Source organism: Phoca vitulina, unplaced genomic scaffold, assembly GCF_004348235.1.
Source record: "Phoca vitulina isolate PV1807 unplaced genomic scaffold, GSC_HSeal_1.0 scaffold74, whole genome shotgun sequence".
Taxonomy (NCBI): Eukaryota; Metazoa; Chordata; class Mammalia; order Carnivora; family Phocidae; genus Phoca; species Phoca vitulina.
The window spans coordinates 3,336,315-3,356,951 of NW_022589777.1; the positions used below are offsets into that span (position 1 = coordinate 3,336,315).

The window sequence follows — 20,637 nt, forward strand, 5'->3', positions numbered from 1 at the left end:
GACTGGTCTTCCAGAGTGCCACCATATTGTGATCTCAGCACCTTAAACAAGCTTTAGCTTCCTCATCTGTAAAATTGAGTGTTAACATGAGACATATCTAACAGTTTTGTTGCAGAAATCAAATAAGAAAATGGATAATGAAAAATTACTTTATAAAGGCTAAAGAACAAGAGAAAATACAAGGGCCATACTTTAAGACAGTGGAGAAAGGAGAAGAATATGGGCATTACTTTGACAAATTCCAATGGAAAAGTTTTGGGTCTCCTCTTATCAGCACTCAATTCCACTCAGATCATTCCTTCAAGGTCCATGTTTTGAAACTCTTACTTAACTGATGAACACCAATAGGTTAGAAAGATAATCATCAGTTCCCCAGTACCCATCATGATATAAAGAACTTTGTGAGCTTTGAGGAAGGCAGGTCTCAGCCACAGAGGTCTGCAGTCTTCATTATACCTATATGGTCTATTACTGTGTCCTAATACAAGGACATCTGAAAGCTAAGATATAAAAACAACCACAAATACAAGCCTGTACTGTACGACTTTTTTGACAGAGAGAAATCTGGAATTAGTCCATAATTAAGATAGTTTTGAGGGGGTATTTTGCATAATTATACAATGTGCACTGTAATTAACTGCATTTTAGCTAGTGCTTGATATAGTTGGACTTTGAAAATTTCTATTTTATAATCTTGAGATGGTGCAGGAAAGGTCTGGGCTGTTTATTAGAAATTGAGGTTTGTGTAAGTGTGTGTGTGTATCTCAGGAAATGTATGAGGCTTTCAGTTAAGGTGGTCACAACACGTAATTCCAGGATGCAGTGTGAATTGTCCTTCTGGAGCTCTAAGACATAGTGGTCTGGGGCTTTGTTTCTAACCACTGACCATTTTTTAAAGCACTGTGTCCCAGAGTGGCCATGGAATGGTTCTAAGAGTGAAAAATAACACCTGGACATCAGTGGGAAAGGGGCTTTTTAGTCTTTGTTTATACTGCTCTTCACAAAACATGAAAGTTTGTCATAATTACAGCAAAACCCAGGAATTCAATAGAAAAATGCAGCCTGTGTTGATTTCAAAATGGCAATTTTCTGGAAACCACGTCTGTTCCAAGTCTCTGGGCCTTTTTTCATGCCACTGCCCTGCCTGGAAAGTTTCTTCCTCAACCTATCTATAGCTGGCACGCATCTCATGTTTCCAAAGCTCAGCTCAAAGGTCACTTCCTCTCTGAAATCATCTTGGAAGCCTCTACTATTCTTGAACCAGACTTCTACCTTAGAAACTGCTGCATGTCGTGCATTTTTGTTGGTGGTGTTGTTTATTGATATCTCTCCCCACTATGTGTGTGCTGAGTTCTAGAATTGGTTGAGATTCATACTGGCTTTCATGGTGCCTTTGAAGAAAGCATGATATATGGTGCATGCTGAATGAATAAAGAAATATTCCTCTATAATTCCTCGTATTTCCATCCTGGGGAAAGAAATATCATTTTTTCCCTCTAAGCTATGACAAAGGCTATTTTCACTTTCATTCATTTGTAAAGAAAGCAATCTGAGCGGCTGATTGGTAACCTCAGATGAGACCCCAACCAAGGCTGATTACTGGACTCCACATTTGCTCTCGTTATATCATGGAGTCCAGTTCCAATTTTCTTCTCTTCTCATAGATAATTCAAGCCGCTGGCAAGTGTTTCTTTTACTCACTCAGTAAGTATTTGTGTGCATCTACTATTTGATAATGAAGAATTATTGATGCCATCTTAGAGCATCACTACCAAAACCCCTGTAAGCTGCTGAAAGCCTTGGCCTAGTTTTTCTAACTTAATGATTCTGGGAAGAACATTCCTACCCATGAAAGAGAAAAGAGGGGCCTCTAAAAAGGATTTCCAAAGGAAAAGGTGGTTCTTGTATATACTTTCCATAAAAAGAATTGAAAGAACATGGTATGATGTTTCCCCTTTCTATACTTGTGTCTGCAGGATAGAAGCACAACACTTAAGCCTGAATATCAAAGAAACTAGGGCCATTGGTCCCATGAAACCCAACAAACAAGTTCTATTTTTCCTTATACTAAGTTGAGGGTACCTCACGTGTCAGGAAGGCAATCTTTGGTCACTTCTTCTTGGCCTGGTGTCTGTTTTAAAATTAAAGGAAGGGAAGGGGGAGGCAAGTGTTTCGCCAAGTTGGGATAATCATAAAATTGTAAGAGTGGGAAGAATGCAAAAATGTGAAGGATCATGTTGAGAACAAAAACCCTTTGAATACTGTCACCAAGAAGACTTGTCATTCTGTTGAGGAAGAAAATTAGGTGGTTTTCATATTATTTGATTGATCGAGGGAATCTCATCACATTTCTTTTTTTTCCCATTTCATTCTGCACTATGTTTCATCTTCCTCCTCTGGCCCCTACCTCCATCTGCCGCCTTTCCTCTTTTGTGCTTTTTTCTATTTGCTACCAATCTGATTCTATGGAGCCTTTCTCAAAATCCACATTGAATTTGTCATATTCCAAGAATACTAGTTGGCACTCCACCACAAAAAAGGCATGGTGTTATAAACTACCATGCTGTAATGGAAGAACAAAAACAGAAACTCTTTTAGTTTTTAATTAATACGCTATTCAAGGGGGATTAAAAACCCCCAACCAATTTCTGTCGTGGTGGCTGTGGGTCAATCGTATTGGGCCTGCACTTTTCTAATATCCTCAGGAATCGCTTTTTGAGTAACCCATTTCACTAAGGAGGACAAAAAATATTATAGAAGTTGTAAGAATCCCTTTGATAATGTGTACCTATGGTAGTCACCAAAACCCAGGAAGTAGGTGGTAAGAAACCACAAGAATGCATCAAAGGGATGTGCTTGGTGTTCGGTGAATATTTTTATACACTAAGCAAATGGCTTGAGGTGACCAAACAAAGATAAAGACCAGGAATAATTTTTAGTTACCTACCTTTTCAGAAAGTTAAGCTTTCTGATCCAAGATTTGTTCACTTTAAAAAAAAAGTGAGTTCCTTCACCATTAGAGGATGAAACTTTTTCATCACTTCCCAACCATCAGAAATATAAAGTTAGATATATCATAGTATCTGCTTTCGAATATTAATCAAGGAGAGAAGAGATAAAAAAGTTCACACTCCATTTAAAAGGAACACTGTAATTTTGCAAGATTTCTCTTGGAGAGGGAAGCTGGCAACAGAAAGAAAAAGGCAAAATGAGAAGGAAAATAAAACCATGATGACTTTTCAACCACCCTGCAGGGAGTTTTAATTATCTTAGGGGGCCGAATATCCAAGTCCGCCAGGCTGACCTTTCCCCCCACCTTCTCTGGGAGAACTGCACCATCAGGCCACAGCCAACTGAGGTTGGAACTGTTTCGGGTTATCAGCAAGCCTGCTACTGCTTGCACACATCACAGAGGATCCCACAGACGGCCCTAGTGTCTTTTGTATCCTTCCACATCATGCGACGATTTCACGTCAAGCCATTTGCTTTGGATGAGGATGATAAAGGGCAGCAATTGAAACACAACAGGAGCGAAAATCGGAAATGACCAGGACAGGCAATGGAGCAATTGCAAAGAAAAGAACCACAAACCAAAGCAGTAACTTACGGTAGCTACTTTCGCTATCGCTGGCATTAGAAGAGACATGTTCTGCAAGAACAGCACAGCAAATTAAAGAAATACCAAGCACTGGAGAGCAGCCAGAACGTGAAGGAATAACACTCATGCAAGGCTACTACAAGTGTAAGCGGGAGGCAGGGGAAAGGCTGCAGAAGAGGTGGCATTAAGAAAACTCAGATAAGATACAAAAGATGAAAACTTTATCTCCACGTTATAGGAAGCTACTATTTGATTGCTGGGTCTTCTTTTTAGCAAACAGGAAAGTACCTTTAATTACAAAAACATATAGAATGTCAATCGAAGCACTTTTCTTTTTATGCATACTTTGCCCTGTTCCCATGGGCCTGATTTTCCAGTTTCATGTGACTCAGCTGGATGTTTCCTGACTCTTAAGTTCAGAAGCTTCTGGTGTGTAGGCACCGTTTGCTTACAAGCTTTTTGTTTCTCTGTGTTAGCCTTTAGGCATTTTGCGGGAATATTGCATTTCAGATTGCCAGGTGGTCCCTGGGACCCCATGAAATTTATTTCTATGTAAATACTTCTTAAATGAATTCTCAGTATGAAAAGGGACTGTTGAGAATTTTTGCTGCTTCAGTGAGTGAGGAGAAAATTTTAGAGGAAGAAATGAGTCGCTGAAAAATGGTTTATGAATCAGTTCAGTATTTTCTTGATTTTATTTTAAGATTCTTGCTTGGATAGCTATTAGGTTCTGGAGGAATGAAACAGGCAGGGGATAAATGGTCTGATACCAAGCACAGGTCCTGGCATGAAGTATGCTTTTAATTCATGTTGAATAACTTGCTTGTATGGTGATATTTCAAATTTTTTTCATAAAAAATACAGTTTAGCTAACATAACAGGGATGTGTATGCCAGAATTAGAGCTTTTATTTCCAAAAATCATTTCATTTGTACTCTGTATTAAGTTATAGAAGATAAATTCATTAACTTATCAAGTCCTTTGTATATCAGGTTAATTAAATGAAGAACATATGACTGATTTCTGAAGCTCATTACCAATAACTGGGCTTTTAAAAAGTGGCAACTTGTTCATATTTAGAAAATGGAAAAGAATATAGAACATTATTTTCCCTCTCATAGTAAAAAGTACTTTAAAATGTATTTCATATTATAGATTCTCACCAATTGGATGGATTAGTCTTTTTTTTTTAAAGCTTTATTGAGGTATAATTGACAAATAAATTATAATACTTTTAAAGTGAACAATGTGACAATGGGATACGGTATATGTCGTGGAAGGATTCTCACAATTGAGTTAATGCATCCTGGAAGGATTAGTTTTAGAGAATGAAACTAAGGAAAAGCAAAACATGGTCTAAAATCATAGGAGTCATTTCTCTTTGTGTTGCTAATTTAGGCACACATTTTACAAGTGCAGAGGGTACTAGGGAAAGAAGTGTGAATGACCCACAGCAAATTTGTTTTCTGTTGTTGAAAAAAAGTCAAGGGACACACCCAACAAAGGTGTATCTTCATATACACGATTATCTTAAGTACCTTGAATTGGAGGTGACAGGGTTTTTTGGGTCTTTTTGTTGTTGTACTTTTTTTTTTTTTTTTACTTTTAAAATAACTGAGAATGAAACTATGCTCTCTATGTGGTGTTTTACTTAACCAATCTCTCTTAGTATCAAGATATCGTATCACAGAATTTTCCCATTTTGTAGGTAAAGAGATATTGAAAATATGTTCCAGCTAAAGTCCAAACGATGGTTGATGATAGCGTTAATTGGCAAATAACTTTACCTACTGAAATCTGTTCAATTTTTAAAAAAGCGAAACAAACATTTGCACATTCTGGATTTAAAAGGTCATCACTCATATTTTTGACATTCTAATAGCAACTACTTTTCAGTGATATTCATTTATTCACAATATATTAAAATGATTCTCCTCCGCACCCCGCCCCCATTGAAAATCTAGAACCTGGTGGTACTTGATGCTATCCAGATAATGTTGAGATCAGTATTTGAACTTCAGCCACTAATTCAAGAAAAATTTCACGACATATGCCATAGAGAGACTCAAAGATAAAGTTTTCATCTTTAAAAAGATCAGTAGTTACTCTTGATCAAATTTTGTTTTCTATATCTATTTCTAAAAAAAAAAAGTCCAAATTAACAATCTGAGGGATGAAGCATATCATTACACAGGGTTAAGAAACAGCTCTTGAAAGCAAAGTCCAGCTCAGTGCTATTTTGTTTTATACAAATGAAATGAACAGCTTCTAAAAATATTGCCCATAGCTGTTAAATTAAAATAAAACAAAATAAACAAAAAAAATGAGCATGTCATACAGTTGCAAAAGACACAAAACTGTTCTTATTTCATTGGTGCCTACACAACGAAGTTAGTGTTAAAGAAAGAAAAATCATAGCATAGTATATTAACACAGGATTATTAATTTTTATTGCTTAGTGCAACGAGACACAGACTAAAGGCATTAATAACTAGAAAAGTTAAAGGTTTAATATACTTTATTTTGCAGTCTATACTATAAAACGAAGACCTGATTATGTAATGCCGCTAATAAATGACTGATAGAAAAACATATTAATACATATCTAAAATTTTATCATACAAACGTTTCAAGCAGGATCACTGCAAGTCAGAAAAAAAAATCAATCATAGTTAATAACAAAGAATTATCCATGGAAGATCAAATAGCTTAATGTTTATTTTTTGAGAAGGCATGTTCCCTTTGACAATAAAATAGCTCCTTTACTACTAGCAAAGTACGACTCAATTATGGAAGTTGGCAAAGTCATTAAATATTTCTGGCTACCAAGGCAGAAGAAAGGACGTAAAGTACATTTCTACTCTCTTGTCCTAGAACATTTAGCTCACCCTTTCTTTCAACATGGCCTCTTGCTCTCTGGGAGGTGTTAGGCGACAGAGCAAGGGATGCCGTGGTTGGCATCGTGACCATGTTGGCCACATCACATGGTCAGAAAGGGCAGGTGTGAACTGCAACAGAAGTTACAGTGCCTGACACACTTGGCTTTTAAATGCTGACATGCAGAACAAAACGGTTGAAATTACTCTGTAGGAGCATTCACAGCTAGGTAACATAAAACTCGTATCTTGTGCATGCTAGGAGTGAAAGGCCCTCAAGAAAAGGAACAAAAGCCAAACTCAAAAGGAAAGGAAAAGAAAAGAAAAGTTACAGTGACCATTCCTGGGAACTTACTCAGAGTCTTTGTTCCATAACCGTCGTCACCTAATCCGGGGATGTCCTGCATGGAAGTCCCCAGAGAGAGCAATGAGAGAGGAAGAACAGCCACGGAAGAGGAAGGAAGAAGTCAGTGGAGTTGAAATGGATACTACCATGACAGACCGTGTTGCCTAAGCAATCTGGATCCCACTCTTTCTTCTTTTGAAACAACTTTCACCCCAAACCCCCTGGGCTGAGACTCAAAGATTTGTAAAGCAACTCAAAAGATAGTGAGTTTAAAAAAAAAAAAATCAGAAGACTGTTACAGAAAAAGAGGAAGATTCACCAAATGCCATTTGTGCCCATTGTTAATGTTGCCACAGAAATGTACCACTCAGAGCAATGCTCCACTCCCAAGTTTCAAGACAAATTCTTAGATTCAGTATCCACCAAAAATACAAACTCACTGCTCAGTAAGTACTTAACATTTGCTGGGAGGGAAGGTGTAAACACAGGGCTAGTAATTAATACAGAGAATTTAGTCGCTCCCAATGAGCTAGAATTCAAAAACATACACATGGCAATAGAATCCAATATTTCTGTTCAGAAAAGAATTTGTCTCAAGCCCTCAAGAGCTGTATGACAGAAAAGGCAAACCAGCCCCAGCCCTGGTCACAGAAAAATGCTGGCTGGAAGCAAAGTCCCAGCTTCCTGAAGTCCCTCTCCAATGCATTCTGCAAAGAAGAGCCACATCAAGGGAAGGATCCAGACTGCAGCCAAACACTGGTCACAGTAGTAAGCCCTGACCTGCCTGCCTACCGTGTTTGTTTGCCTAGGCGTGTGGCGTGGGGGAGCCTACGTCATGCGTGTTGCCCGTGAAGAATTTTTTTCTCTTGTGCTGCATGTGACATTCTCTTCGAGAATCTACTTACGTTCAGGATCACTGGTTTCCTGCTCACTCTGCTCCTTGTTCTTGTAGAATGGGAATTTTCGTGAAAAGATGAAGCTCTTTTTACGCTTGTCATTGAATGACTGTGAAGGAGAAAAGGCATGGGGCAAAAACAGGGGACGTCTAATTGTTGTCACACTCATGCTGACAAAACAACTAGTTTGTAAAAGCAGAGAGAGCTGTAGTGACGCAAGTGGATAGTCTAAAGAGGTGCCAGAGCCTCGCCGAAGGCAGATTTTATTTTCAAGGAGTGTAAATTCTGAATGATGACACCTTGGAAAAAATGCCTCCTAATGAAAAGACTGGTTGCAGGTAACTGATGATGGAGGAAAAGAGTCTTAAATTAGAAGCAGAAGACCTAGAGCTTCTGTCCTGGCTCTACAATTTGCTAGTCCATCACCTTAGACAGGTAACTGAATCTCTCTGAACCTCAGTATGTTCTTCATCTGCATAATGGAGGATAATGATAGCAGCTCTTAGGATGTGAGACTCAGGTGAGGCAGGATAAACATAACGTGCTATACAAATGTCATCTTTATCATCATCATTATCATCAGGTAGAGAAGACTTTCTTAGAGATACTAGACACCTCAGTGCCTGGATGTCATTTTTTTGTAAGTTGAATATGAGTTACTTCCACTTGGGTTTAATTTAAAACACACAGAGAAGTGTGTAGATTTATGATATATGATACTTATAGTAGCACACATAGATATACAATGATTATTCATTCAAAAGAGATTTTAAAGACACGTGAGCCCCACACCCTCATCTTGGGAACAGGGGACCAGAGGCCCAGAGAGGTTGAATCTCTTGCTAATATCATGGGGCTAGTTGGTGACAGCTAGGACACTGTCAACCCAAATCTGATATTAAAAGACAGTAACTTGATATTCACTCGAGCAAGGGAGAAATAATGGTTACTCGTCTATATTCTGACATGATAAAAAATACTGTAAGAAGGACTGTCCTTAAAAATGTAAACTACTTCATTAGGTTAAATGAGACCGAATTAAAAGTAATACAGATACACATAATATAAGACATATATTAGAACTTATTCATATGCTTGCCTAGAAGACTCCTTAAGAAAATTTCATTTATTCCCCCCGTTGCTGTTATGTAAATGCTTTGTGGGGTTCTTCTTTGGGAAATGAATTCACAGTCATTTTATAAGCTATAGGCTCTGCAAGTCTTAGTAATTTCATATTCACCTATCATTTAAAAAATATGTTTCACCAGCTTGATCACCATACCTATTTGACTGGCTCTGACAGTCACTCTCCAAAGAACAAGATTTGTTACCACATAGGTATTAAAATGAATGTGCCAAAGACTCTGAAGGTAATTTGACAAGGGGTATTCAAAATAGTTCTAGCAATGGCAGCTGGTAGGAATACATGTAGGGCCAGCAGGGTGACTATTTGGAAGGAAAAGCACTTGTTTAGATGTGTATATTTTATCCATTGGTGGGATTCAGTGACGTGCTCTTATGGGTTTGAAGCTTGACTGAATAGTGTAAATAACTTAGTTTCTTCGTATACTCATGTGCTCCTATATCAGATATCCATTTTGGTAGTCTTGTTTATTTAGGAAACATTAAAATGCTAAAATGTTGGTGCTGTCATTCAGTAATTTATTACTTTTTTGGGTGCTAGGAACTTCACCAAAATCAGTCGAGCTTAATTTTTATGTCTCATTAAGAAGGCTTTAAGAAAAACAATAAGTCAAATATTTGATAATTTTTGAAATTAGGCAACATATTTTATACGTAATACGTCAAGTATTAGATATACATTCTCAGGGTAAAAAGAAGTATTATTTCAGAATTTATGACTCTGCTGACAGCACTTATGCTCAATATAGTTTTGTCAGAACTTGTCATTGAGGATTTGTGTCCAGAGACAAGGCTGGGAACGGCCCCCCAAATTTTCCCAGCTAAAAAATGATAAGTCCTTAAAGGAACATTAAATAGTCTTGCATCACTCCAGTTTCATGCCACTTTTACTTTTCAAGCATATTTAAACTTCAGTAACTGAAAATAAAAGAAAAAAATCATGTAAGAATTAATGACATGTGTATTGCAAGATATGTTAGACATTTAACTTCAACATCATGGATGACTTTTCATGCAAAAAAAAAAAAAATTCACAAATTCTCATGCAAATACAAAACAATGCCCAAAGGAGGAAAGCCTGGGGTTAAAATGTAGACACAGATGGACAGTGTAGAGGCGTTTGAGGGCCAAAATGGGGCCACATGCAAACCACATCATTTAACTTGTCTCATGGGACCAAAGGAAAATGAATATGTGTTGTCTGATTAATTCTTTTTTCATTTCAAAGCAAGGACTGTAATGTGTTAACATTTCCCAAGTATGAAAATGTTGTGTATCATGAGTCATCTGATTGGGATACAATAATATTTAGCATCACATCTTTAAAAGAACAGAAAATACATAATAACTGCTCAAAAATAAAATTATCTAATGTATTAGTCTTATTACCCAAAGTCATTTTGTATTGGAATGAAAGAGAATGTAATAGAGTCATTGGTGGTTAAACGGCTTTACACTGATGGACACAAAACCAAATCACAACTTCCGTTCACACTCACAGACTTAAAAGTCACACATTTAGGGTCTTAGCAAAACATTTCAAATGTAAGAGGTTATAGGTGGTTTATAATGCTCTAACACTAGTCTTTACTTTTTATTAGACATGTATAATACCATTATGTAAGCTTTCTGTTGCTGGTAATTTTTTTTAATTTAAAAAAGGAAAATCTGTTACATGAGTGTTAGGTGAGAATAATAAATTAGCACTTTTACTATTTATAGAACACATGGCTCTCAAGCAACTGAAGGCTGGTTTACAGCTCTGTTAATCATACTTATCAATGCTATTTTTTCTCTACACTGCTGTATCTTAGATCTCGATCTAATGCTCTCATGGCAGGAAACTTCTTTGAATAGAGACTTTGAAAATACCAATCACATGTGGCAAGTGGCAGGTTGGCATATCTAAGAGTTCCATTTTAGAATTTGACCTGATCATTGAGTTCTTATGAACAAAAGTGATACAACAACCATTTATTGAGTGCTTATTATGTGCCAGGCTTGGTTCTAAAAGCTCTACATGTGCTAATCTCCACACTAACTTCAGGAGGTTGGTATCATCATTATTCCCCTGTTACAGATGAGGAAACTGAAGTTTACAAATCTTCTGTTACTTGTCCAGAGTCACATAGTTGATGAGAGGTAAAGTCAGGATTTGAATGTGCAATTACTGGTTGCAGATATTGCTGCTCTTATGAGCAAGAAAAGCTTCTGCAATCCAAGCCTGTTTCAAATTTATATTTAAAATTATTAGCATTTGACTTTCATGATACTATAATCTGTCATCATTTGAACAGCTTCACTGTTTGGCAGTTATTTAAGCCATCAGAAGTTATTGTATTCAACAATATTTTTGTGGGTTATCCTGCTACAATTTTTTTGATACACATTCATGTTTTTGAGGGCTCGATTCTATTCTTATTCTTATGATAATGTAAAAAAATAAAAAGAATTTCAGTGGGACAAGCTATGAATGGCAATTAAGAGGTGACTGTTCACGACAGGCAAAAACCTATAGAGACAAAGTAGATTAGTGGTTGGTTAGGGTTGGGGATAGGGCATACAGAGAGTGGGAAGTGACAGCTGATGAGTATGGTGTTAGTTTTAGGGGAGATGAAATGTTCTAAAATTAGATTGTGGTGATGGTTGCATAACCCTATGAATATACTAAAAAACACTGAATTGTACACTTTAAGTGAGTGAATTGTATACTATGTGAATTATATCTCAATAAAGTCATAAAAAAAAAAGGAACCTCTCCCCAACCCCTACACCATAGGATGGGAGGAAACAAACACAGCATGTTTTAAGTTTTATTTGGAGCAAATACTTTTTATCTTGAATCGAATGAGTTGAAAACACTCTCCCCAACCCTTGCAATCAATCAGATACATATGCCTTGTTTATCTGATTCTGCTGTTCCTCTGTTAAATGAATACCTTTCATGTTGTGACAGACATTAGAACACCCATACCAGGAGTCAGCATATTATCACTGTCACTCAAAAAATCTCTAAGTTGTTAGGTCAAGTGGCTTGAAACTGCTCAGCATGACTCTAAGTTGTAATGGCATTGCTGAACTGGCTTAAGATAATACATGTTTCATGAAGAAAGAAAGGAAATGAAACAAAAAACTCAAATTGCTGCTTCTTCCACTTGAATCACATGTTCTTAAAGACACATGAGTGAATCGATGTATTTTTGTCTTTTTCATGCAGAAAACTTTAAAACTAGAGGTATGTTTCAGTTTCTCTTCTCATATTCCTGTTCAAAATTTTCAAATCTCAAATGTTTCCTAGCTCTAAAATGTCACCTTCGTGATATGAATGTTCTCTGGGAAGAATTTAGATTTAAATTTGTCCTGAGCCCAGATAACACAATTTTTGTGGCCTCCTTATCTTTTATAAATGCTTCTTTCCTCTTAATTTATTCTTGTCCCCCCTCCTCTAAGATAATTGTATTCCCCTTGGAAAGTTATTACTATAAATTTGGGCCATCACTTTGTATTATACATATCTTGTTTTTGTACAGAAAAGAGATTTTTTTATAGCGAGAGGTTCAAGAACAAGTAAGAATGAAATAAAGAGATTATTAAAGGAAAAACAAGAGTTGGCTTGAGATACATTTGCTCCCAGAAATGTGTCTATATGGATGTGTGTATACATATGTGTGTCTAGAACATTGTCCAATTCAAAAAGGGTTCCATTTGCAATCCTAATGAATCAATGGATCTAGGCATTGAGCACCAATAGCTGGTAACATCATACACACAAAAAAGAGCATCAGATGATATATGCTTCCTAATGGGAGAACAAAATATTACTACACAGTAGTATTGTAAACCTCTATTTTCAAAAGGAAACAAAACAAAACCCTCCTCTCCACAGTGAATCTGAATATAATTAAACCTTTCATCCAACAACTAGTTTATAGAAATAAAGAGACAGAAACATGATAAATTATACTATAAGGAAAATCTGGAGCAAACTCTGTAGGACAAATGACTTGGTTTCTTAAATATAAAAATGGAAAGAAAACAAAAAAAGAATGGAGGGAAAACATATAAATCAGAAGAGACTTAGGATGGATCAACCAATTACAATAGATTTCACTTCTGGTTTAAATAAATTGTAAAACAAAACAAAATGACAAAAAAGCATTTATGGTACTTATAAGTCAATCTGAGACCTGAAAAAAAACCTAGGATATTTGTTAATTCCATAATTGTTAATTTTTATGTGTGATAATGGCATTGTGGTCAGGCTATATTGAAATATTTACAGTTGAAATGATTTGACACACTGGATTTGCTTCAGAAAATATGAAAGGAACATAATACTGTGACTACCCTCAGAATATATTCTAAAAATAGAATTATACAGAAATCTTGAACTTTACTTACCAGGTTTATTGTTAGTTGAATTCTGAAACCATTTGGTATGTGAGTAATGAGCAAATGAGTAAACACATGGATGTTGCTGGGAAGTGGGGTTGTCACTGTGAAAGAAGAATAAGCTACAAATGTGGGATGGGGAAGGAAAGGAAGAATCTTATGATGGTGAATAGTAATTAAAGGCATCCAACATAAACTTAAGGTTTTCTAAAAAACTTTATTTCCTCTCGTGTCAACTAAAGGAGCCTAGATGTACTGATACCCCAGGAGCAAAAAGCATACCCGGTGCTCAGATTTTGTCTTCTAAATACCATTTTCCACAAAAAAGGAACTAGTGTTTTTTTGGAGAAATGGCTCATTCCATCAGCAGGGAAAGTATAAGGTGAGTCTGAAACATTTTGTTGGGTAGGACGTTCTAAACATAAACACAAAAACAATGCAAAGCTTAAAAACCCTAAAACTAATGGTGGCATGTCAAAAGGATACCAAAGCCAGTTTAAAAGGGATCACAGCCAAATCTAGACAGTTTGAATATTAAAATGAATAATGGTAGTAATTGAGTATAACACACTGAATTAAAAAAGAAATTCATGAGTCCAGGCAGATTACCAAAAATACCTAAATTAAGTAATAAAAAATGAGAAGGAAGAGAAAGTTCTTTGTTACAGTAGAATGACAACTATAGAGGGAATGGTAAAGTCAGAAAAATCACCATTTTTTAGCTACCATAATAATAATCAATTCAGGCAAGAATCATCAGTGGGTGCTAAGACTATTGATTGAAAGTTTATTGAGGAACATGAAATTTATCTCCTCGCAGATTATTTGTTAAAAAGGTGAGTAAAGGTGCCTTTCTGGTGGAGTTATCTGGCAGATATCACCTTAAACAAGTGATCAAACTTAGTATCACCGAAAAGTGGGATAACCTGACACCATGTGCCTCCTGATGGAAAGCACTGAGAAGTATACAATATCATTGATGTAGTATTCCTGCCAAAAATGCATTAGATGAAACTAACTATGAAGAAATAATCAGAAAACTTAAAATTAAGAGACATCCTCTTAAAATGCCAATGTCTTGAAAAACGTAAAAAGCTAAAGAACCATACTAGATCAAAGGAGATTAAGGAAGTGTAGTCCTGGATTAAATTCTGGATTGTAACCAAAAAAAGATTGTAATTTTACAAATATACCTCATATATCTCATACATATGTATACATCGTACATATGAGAATATGCAAAACAAGACTGACTATGATTTGATAGTTGCTGAAGCTGAGTAATGGGTACCAAAAGTTCATAATTATATTCTTTCCATATATTTTGTAAGTTTGAAATTTTTCATAATAACTTGTGCCATATACCAAAATTTTCTAGAGATGAATTGCAGAGCCAATTCTAAAAGCTTAAACTATAAAATTTCTAGAAGAAAATACAGAATATATTTGTAATCTGAGATAGGCAAAGATTTCTTGGATAGAACATAAAAGCACAAATGATAAATAAAAAAACTGGTAAATTGGACTTCATCATAGTTAAAAACTTTTGCTCTTCAAAGGAGGTCTTTAAGAAAGTGAAAAGGCAATCCACAAACTGGGAAACAATATTTACAATACATATGCCTGATAAAGCATTTTTATTTAGAATATTTAAAAACTTCTATAATTGAACAATAAAAAGAAAAACCATCCAATAAAAAATGGGCAAAAGACTTAACATGAGATATACAAATGGTCAAAAAACATATGAAAAACATCATTAGTCATCAGAGAAAAGCAAATTGAAGCCAAAGCAAGATACTATCTCAATACCCACTAGAATGGATAAAATTAAGAAGACTAACCATATTAGGTGTTGGTAAGGATGTGAAGCAATTAGAACTCTCACATAAATTGTTGTTGGGAACATAAAATGGTATAGCCACTTTGAAAAATAGTTTGGCAGTTTCCTATAAAGTTAATCATATAGCTAACCTATGATTTGGAAATTTACCCTTAGATATTTACTCAAGAGAAAAACATATGTCACAAAAAGGCATGTACCAGAATATTTATAATGACCCCAAACAAGAAACAACCTTAATAGGTGAAGTCATAAACTGTGGCATATTGATATTTACAATATATTGTTATTGCTACTCAGCAATAAAGAGAATTGAACTCCTTCACAAATAAAAAGCAACAATATGGATGAATCTCAACAGCATTATGTTGAGGGATAGAAGGCAGATACAAAAGAGTACTTAAAGATGACTTCAATTATAAGAAGTTCCAGAACAGGAAAAACTAAGCTATGGTGGTAGAAATCAAGTCGGTGGTTGAGGAAATAACGAACTGTCTTATCCATCTTTATTGTGGTTAGAACGTGACCCTTCCCCAAAATAAATTTTTAACTTAGGCTACTCTCTTAAATATGTACAGGTATATCTTCTACATCTTGATTCAGGTGGTGGTTATAGGAATGCTTTCCTCTTTGCCCATCTCATGAATAACTGGATACATCTTTAAGTTTATGCTCAGACGTGCTACCAAGGCTGTCACAGTGAATGCCACTCATTTTTACATATTTCTCTCCTACTACATTATGATCTCAGAGCAGGTACCATATCATTTTCACTTCTGTATCCCCAGGATCTAGAGCATGGTAGGTATTCAATAAATATTCATCAAAAGAAGACATGAACGAGTTTTGAGTGATGATTCCTACTGGTAATATGGGGAGAAACTTCTGGCAAAAAAGAAGAAGGAGAAGGAGGAGGAAGAGCAGGAGGAATAACAAACATCTGGAGAAAGGGGGGAGAAGTAACGGAAGAATAAGACCATAGCTGAATGAGTGATATTTGAATTTATTGCTTTTCTCTGCAGTTATCTCTCAGAATTTGTTTTTCTCATGTATTTCATCTCATAATTCTATGCTCTATAATCTGATTTACTTTTAATTGCTGTTTATTACTAGTAATAAAAATGTGGTGGCTCAGCTATTTGCTTTAAGCATTTTTGCATAGTATCGCATTTTTAGCTCTATGATCCATAATTGCATAAATAGAAAGTTTAAAGAATTTTAGTAGTATTAATACCTTCAATAAAATTACCATTTAATTTTCCTTTTCTAACTTTTTTTTCCCTAATTAAGTTTTATTCCCTTTCCGAACTAATAGGCTAGTTTGTTAAAAATACTTTTTCTATTAACAAATGAAGCATGTCTCTTTTAGGGAAGATTTGAAAGGAAATAGAGGGAAAAAAATACTTGTCATCTCATTATGAGAAACAAATCACTTTTACTATTATTGTTTCTTTGTTTTTGAACAAATTATTCTGTTTAAATTTAGTTGTATCATATGGTCTATAAATTTTAAATTGATTTTTTTTTTTTACTACTGTAACATATAGTAAAGTCTTATGGGAAATTGTTTTGAAATTTAGCTGTATAACCTTAGAAATGCTATTTAATCTCTGGGCCTCAGTTGTGAGTATTTAAATGTGATAATGTGATAAGCTCCTACTATAGGGCCTGACACTTAGTAAAGCTCCCTAAACGGGAACCAATTATTTTAAAGAGGACAGAAGCACCTTCCCATATCATTAGGGAGTCTTTGGGAACATCAGCTTTAATAAATGCAAAACAATGGGAAGAAATCAGAAATTAACAACAAAAAGAAATTTAGGAAATCCCCAAATTAATAACAAAAAGAAATTTAGGAAATCCCTAAACATAAGAAAATTAAAACAAACAAACAAATAAACAACAAGAACATTTTCCTAACTAGCCAATGGATCAAGAAAGAAATGACAAGAGAACTAGAAAATACTTTTAAATGAATGAGAATAAAGACATAAGATACCAAAATTTATGGGATACAGCTAAAGCAGTACTTAGAGGGAAATTTATAGCTAAAAAATGCTTACATTAAAAAAAGATCTCAAATAAAAAAATCTCATCTTCTACCATTAGACACTGGGGAAAAAAAAGAGACCAAACTAAACCTAAAGCAAGCAGAAAAAGGCAATAATAAAATCAGAGCAGAACTTAACTAGGGAATAGAAAAACAAACAAACAAAAATCAACAAAACCACAAATTGGTTCTTTGAAAAGATTAACAAAATTGATAAATCATTAGTTAGACTGGCTTAGAAAAAAAGAGAGAATCATTACTGAAATCTGACCTTACAGATACAAAAAGAGTTATAAGGGAATACTACGAACAGCAGTATACTAATAAGTTAAATAACTTAGATGAAATGGACAAATTTCTAGAAAGACACTACCAAAACTGACTCAAGAATAAAAAGAACTCTGAATAGATTTATAACAAATAGATTGAATTAGTAATTTCAAAAATTATCCATAAAGAAAAGCCCAGGCCCAGGTGGCTTCACTGGTGAATTCTGCTAAACATTTAAAAAAGAATAAATGCCAGTTCTTCACAAACTCCTCCAAAATATAGAATTCATTCTGTGAGGCCACCATTACTCTGATACCAAAATTAGAAAAGACATCAAAAGAAATGAAGACTACAAGTGGGGCTCTGGCTGGCTCAATTGGTAGAGCATGTGACTCTTGATCTCAAGGTCTTGAGTTAAAGCCCCACACTGGGCGTGGATCTACTTAGAACAAAACAACACAAAACAAAAAACCAAAAGAAACGAAGACCACAAACCAATATATCTTATAAACACAATGACAATTTAATATTTCATCAAGTGGATTATTACAGTTGGCTTAGACAGTCCTACATTGTCAGACACTTCTATAGTTTTCCATGTTTAAGTACTTTATGTTGCAATGACTATAACATATTTTATTTCAAATTATTTCCTTTAGATAGATTTCTAGAAGTTGAATTATTGAGTTAAAAATTGTGGGTAGTTAAAAATTTTGACATATTCCCAAACTGCTTTCAAAATGATCTGTACTGATTGACAATTTTCCCCAGCAACCATTTATTCTTAATTTATAATTAGTCCCAATGATGTGTCCTATCTGCTTTTCTTCCCCCAAAACCCTCTACACTCTCCATTACCCCATTACAATGTAAGCCTTCCATGAAAAAGCTACATTTTGAATCCATTAGCGAAAAGCACAATTTATTTAATCAAGTAAAAAGAGAACACTGGTACATCCTATAACTGAGAAATTAAGTTTTGGTTTTTCCCTGTCAAATTCTCTGCTTGAAGACTAACTTTTCCAAGACTGGTTATTTGTCACAAAAGCATAAGCTTCTACTACTTTTACATTAAAATCTAAAGCTCTGAGACAACAATAAGTTATGAAAATACTATATTTACACTTCAGAGCATCATAGCCAGAGACAGTACAATAACTGGCCAAAGTGTTCTTCCTGAGTAGGTCATGAGTGTTGTAGCAGCACCGCTCTGATCAATTTAGAAAGGAGACTTCGATTTCAGCCATAACCTGTTACTATTGACAGGTATTCTCTAAATGACCTGGAGACCATCAAACTTGTTCCTGAATTTTGGTTTTTTTTTTTGGTGAGGTTGGGGCAGGGAGGTTATCATTCTGGTTATAGGGCTTTGCAGCTAGGTTTAGTATGGATCTATTTGCTAAGATTCAAAGTATTCCAAGATGAATGTGGACATGACCTCAAAATGGGAGAATGAAAGTATCAGAGAGTCAAACACCAAAGACAATCCTGTTGTGCTCAGTTTCTTCCACCGTCCACCCTGCCTTACAAACCTGAAACTGTCTGGTCATGGGTCATAGCTATAATTGATGGAAAGACTTGAAATGGCTTTCTTCAAGTTCACTGTAGCTGATAGAACCTTCATGCTACTGTCAGCTAGTGGGCCAGTCATGCATTTATCTTTTTTCATTTTATTAATAAATTTATAAATTTTCATTATTTATTTTATCAGTTAATATATTTATTTACTGAATGACTACTCTGTCCTCCTATGTGGCAAGCCCTCTGATGGTCCCTTAGCAATCTGGTCTGCACTGAAATAGATCTTGATATTTGCGACTAGTGCTAGAGATGATAAAACTCAGTAAAGCATTCTGACAATGTGTCATTATCTTTTTTCAATTTGTGCACCATTTTGTGTGGTAGACTCCATAGGAAACTGCAGGCTATATGGTTCCAATTAATTGCTTCATAATTCTAGACTTGTCCAGCATATCATCTTTAAAAAAAAAAAGATTTTATTTATTTTTTGAGAGAGAGAGAGCACAAGTATGTGTGTGTGGGGAGGAACAGAGGGAGAGGGAGAAGCAGGCTCCCCACTGAGCAGGGAGCCTGATGTAGGGCTTGATCCCAGGACCCTGAGATCATGACCTGAGCTGAAGGCAGATGCTTAACCGACTGAACCACCCAGGAGCTCCCAGCATTTCATCTTTAAGCCACAAAATACTATGCTTATATAACAACCCATAGGCTCTGAAAACAACACTAAGGGAAAAACCAAAAACCTTTATTCCCAACTTTACTCACTTTCACCATATTCTCATCAATGGGACACATTGGAATTATTTTTAAATTCTCATGTATTAGACAGAAGATGGGATCAGAACAGTTCCATGGATCCGATGTTGGTCACACTGTTGATTTCTTCATTTCCTTGTTAATGATTTTTAATTTTTTTCCCTTTCCTTCCCTCTTCCCACCCTCCCACATTCCCTCATTTCTTTCCCTTTCTAACCTTTGCTATTTGCTACAACTCAAAAGTTCTTGTCAATGCCTGGAGGGCTAAGCCTCCACAATGTGGCTGTCAGCATATAACTGGCCACACACAGTAGGAACAGCAATGAGCACAGGCAGGAAAAGCTCTAGGACTCATAGATGGGAGTCCAACCAGCTGCCTGATATTACACAGGAAGAATGCCTTTCAGGAGCCAAAGAAGCCAGCAAACATCCACAGGAAGTCAAGAATCAGACTGAGCAGAAAGAGACCTGGGTTTCCAGTGTGACTTGGGCTAGTCACCTCATATCTCTGGGTCTTTCTCCATCTGCAAAACATGGTGCTTAGACCAGCCGAACCTTGAGGTTTCTTTTATCTCTGTCACTCACAAATTATGAAACCTCGTTCAAGGTCAAATTAAATGAATTCTTTTTTTTTTTAATGCATTGATAATTGAGAGGGCTCTTCTATTCTTATATTTTTTTCTCCAAAATCTGGAGTTTGACAAAAGAGCTGATAAAATCCTAACCTGAATGAAATCCCATATTAGTTATCCTTAATGAACTTTAATTGAGCACCCATCAGGTTAGGCTTATTCTTGGGCTGTTTCAGTCCTCTCCCTTCTCATCACCCAGAATCATCCAGTTTGGGACTTAAGAGTTCTTTAGTTGTCTTATTTATGTTACTTTTATGTTTCATCTTCAGCTTAACTCTGTAAGAAACATGATCTTGTCTTAAAGTTTTCTCTTG

General features: G+C 35.6%; 1 protein-coding gene across 28 annotated transcripts in view; it reads right to left on the reverse strand.

Moving 5' to 3' along the window:
* DLG2 (discs large MAGUK scaffold protein 2) overlaps positions 1-20,637 on the reverse strand; it is a 1,693,368-nt gene that overhangs the window by 22,785 nt on the left and 1,649,946 nt on the right. For 16 of the 28 annotated variants that reach the window (XM_032393577.1, XM_032393580.1, XM_032393581.1 and 13 more), the window contains one exon: positions 7,726-7,825. In XM_032393577.1, the coding sequence (XP_032249468.1) occupies positions 7,726-7,825 (100 nt within the window). Of the gene's footprint in view, positions 1-3,607; positions 3,650-5,183; positions 6,241-6,829; positions 6,876-7,725; positions 7,826-20,637 lie in introns of those variants that run through there. The other 12 variants (XM_032393562.1, XM_032393563.1, XM_032393575.1 and 9 more) reach the window with 5 other exon arrangements.